The sequence below is a fragment of the Echinops telfairi genome, unplaced genomic scaffold (genome assembly GCF_000313985.2).
Source record: "Echinops telfairi isolate 266 unplaced genomic scaffold, ASM31398v2 ScPeMD7_18;HRSCAF=68, whole genome shotgun sequence".
In the NCBI taxonomy this organism is placed as follows: domain Eukaryota; kingdom Metazoa; phylum Chordata; class Mammalia; order Afrosoricida; family Tenrecidae; genus Echinops; species Echinops telfairi.
The window spans coordinates 12,259,797-12,263,232 of record NW_022103915.1 but is presented as its reverse complement, the minus strand read 5'-3'; the positions used below and the strand labels follow the sequence as shown (position 1 = coordinate 12,263,232).

At 45.1% G+C, this 3,436-nt stretch overlaps 1 protein-coding gene across 1 annotated transcript in view; it reads right to left on the bottom strand.

The window, feature by feature from the left end:
• The window catches only part of ATXN3 (ataxin 3), a 32,615-nt gene that overhangs the window by 11,696 nt on the left and 17,483 nt on the right, over positions 1–3,436 (bottom strand). The window contains exon 7 of the mRNA XM_045288117.1: positions 8–78. Coding sequence (XP_045144052.1) covers positions 8–78 — 71 coding nt within the window. The remainder of the gene's footprint in view (positions 1–7; positions 79–3,436) is intronic.

Here is a 3,436-nt window from a genome sequence, read left to right as displayed (position 1 = left end):
GCTGGACCCTGATCATCTGCAGGAGCTGGTCAGCCTCACAATCTGGCAGCTCTCCCTTCACAACAAATATAGAATAACCTGGGGGGAAAGTCAAACGACAAACTGAAACAGCCGGGAAGAGATTCCAAATGGGTCTCACAGCGAACGCAGACAGAGGCACAGCAAGTACAGTGTGGCGGAAAGAGCAGGAGGAAGAATCAGGAAAACCTGGGCTGACAGAGTAAATCTACATTGCTTGGGAGGGGAGGGGGAGTGGGGGACGGGAAACAAACTGGGGCACATTCCTCAAAGCTCCGAGTCTCACTTCCTTCATTTGTAAAATGGGACTAACTGTCTGAGTGGCTGAGAAGTAAATGAAAATGAGGCCATGCTTACAGAGCGAGCCCTCCTAAGACAGCGACAGGGACGGAAGGACAGAATGTGAATCCCACAGTCTTGGGTTGACATTCTCATCCCCCACCTCCTAGCCGTGTGACCCTGTCAAATCACTTTCCGGACCCATGTCTTGCTTTCTGTACCTGTTAGATGATACTAGTTACCTTCCTCCAAGAGGCAGACTCAGATAGTATATGTAATAGCAGAATATTACTATATAATCAAATAATAAGCCATCTTGTGGAAATAAGTGCCTCACCCCCACCCCCACCCCAAACAAGCACACACACACAATCTTTTAACTGGAAACAGGTGCTGGGAAGGCAGTACTCACAATCTAGTCAAGGTGTCCAAAGTGTGGTTCAGGTTTTGAAGGAACCCCAATGGCCTGGTACAACGTTTTACTAACAGGACCTGGGAGGGTGGGGCTTTCACAGCTGGACGTGCCTCGGACAACTGAGAGAGGGTGGCCTGGACCTCTTCAATTTACAGTGCCCACCACTGCATTGGTGCAAAGCTCTGGCACTTGTGACCTGACACCCTTTGTGTACATTCAGAGAACGAAAAAAGTGCACACAAGGTTAACACCCCAATCAATAAATCATGCTCAGGTTTCCCACAAGGACGGATGTATGTGCTCCGAATTTAGTTGGGTCAACATATTTTCCTGGTAAAACTGTTCCTAGGCCCCAGAACAGATCATTGTCCATGGTGCTCCATGGGGCACACATACTCTACGACTTAAACAAGGCTGAGACTCAGGTGTTCACTGAACCAGAAGTGTTGGCACCAACCGACTGAGGATGACAGGTACACAACGGGTCTGGCTGATTCAGAAGGCAGAACAGGGGTCACGATTACTCATATTACTCCTAGTGTTTTCAGTTTCACCCAGGGCAGCATGGCTCAAGAGTTCCATTCATCTAGCAAATCCCTACACAAGACTGGAATGCATTAGGCTATCCCTGAGGTAGTCATTTGGGTATACTACCTTTCTTGGAACTGATTTGACACTCAATAAGGAAGCCTGGCTTTCTACCGAATTTCCCACTAGGAACAGAAGATGCCAGCTAGCTAAGGGAATTAATAAATTGTGAAATAACAAACTGGCTCTTGGTGCTAGTTACCATTGTTAGCTCTGAACTCGGCAACTCTATTTATGTACAATGAGTCCTACGTCATCCTTCTGCTCTTGGGAGTGCTTGAGTCAATTGCCACAGCTACTTTGCCAAACCACCTCATTGAGGGCTTCTTGCACGTGCCTTAGCATTCCTACTTCACCAAAGGTACAAAATTGGTTGTCTGGTTTAGACACTGGCTTCCACTTTCAAAACAGCAACCTGAGGGTCCCCCTCCCCCTGCCCTTTCATATCTTGACTAGATTTGAGGTGCTGGCTTCCTAGGCTTTGTTTACAGTTGCCAGAAGTAATAGTCGGCCCCATGTTGGAAGCCACGCCCAGAGTCCTGGCATGTACACAATGGGATACCACCACGCCCATGAGTTGGATGGGCATAGCACGCAGATGGCTAATAACAACCACTCATTCACTCAACAGTTATTTACTACACACTAACTAACTCTGCTCTAGGTGCCTGAGATGGTTCCCGCCCTCGTAGGAACTCAGACAAACAAATAAGCAAAGAGATTTTAATATGAAGGGCCAAGTAGAGAAGGGAAAAGTAAGATGCGAAGAGTAGGGAGATCGTCAGGAAGGGCTTCTCAAGACGATGAGACACCTGAACAAAGCTACTCAAGTCAATTCCTAGCTCTGAAAATATGTCTCAGAAAGAGGACAAGCCCAAAGGCCTTTGGGTAGGAAAAGTCCTGAACAGCTTGGAAAACAGTGGCCGTGAAAAGTCAGAAGAATGGGGCAGACAAGAAAGCTCAGGAGCTAGGTGGACTAAATTTATGAGACACCGTCTCAAAAATGCACTGCCACCCAGTAACAGTAAGCACACTAGTGTAATTAGACTGTAATTTCTAAATACCATCACTATAAGGAATCAGAGAAACAGCAGATTCCAGATCCACAGCAGGAAATATATATGGTAAACCTGAAACATCTTGTTAAACAAAAAGAAAGTCTTCAAAATATTACAGAGGTTTGGGATTAAGCTTCAAAGGACTTCCACTGGTCAAAGATAGAATAGTTTGAGCATCGATATTATAACTCTAATGGACTGAAGCCCCAAATCTATTTTACTTTACTAATTAGTGGCATTAAAATGAACTGGTTGCTCTGAAGAATACTACTAGTGAACTGACACATCGTTTCAAACCATACTTCAGGAGAGGTTCACTCATACAGAGGTGTTCGAGTTAATAAACAACGGCATGACTGGAAGCTAGTAGGGCTATTTTACACTATTTTGAGAGAACCGATCTAGATATTAATCATCAGTTACTACTCCAATTGCCATCAAGTCAACTCGAGTCACAGAAATCCGTTGGAGATCACAAACTGAGAGAAGACAACCAGACTTCAAGTGCCCCCGCAGACATCCCCCAATCAACCCACATCTGATTAAGCCTCTAGGTCTCCATACCAGTCAGTCTACTGGGCGAGTACTCAAAGGTGAGAGGAAAACGGATGCAATAAAGCAAAATCCAGAATGTGCATTACAAATGTCTCAAGCTGTTGAGTAAAGGATCTGGAAGGATTTTAAGGCTGTGACCCTTTAAGCTCTCTTTTTATTTACACACACACACACACACACACACACACACACACACACACAGTTTGTGGAATATAGCACACACAGAGAAAAACCATATTCTCATCCAATCTGATCAGAACAGTATTCCATGAAGAACTCCTCTCCCATAGGTAGTCCTTTCTTGTTTCCTTGCTTTTCCCACTTTCCCTCCAGTTTTCTGTCCCTTCTCTCTCCAACTCCTCCCCGGCCCTTGCTGTAGTCTTTAAGCCTGCTTCTTTGGTGTGAAAACCATTTTAAAAATTTTCCTTTATAACACTGGGCCTCCACTCAAGTACTCCCTCAATGCAAGAATATTTTCTTCTATTAAATTGGCATTCTATGATGCTCACCTTCTCGACACAAC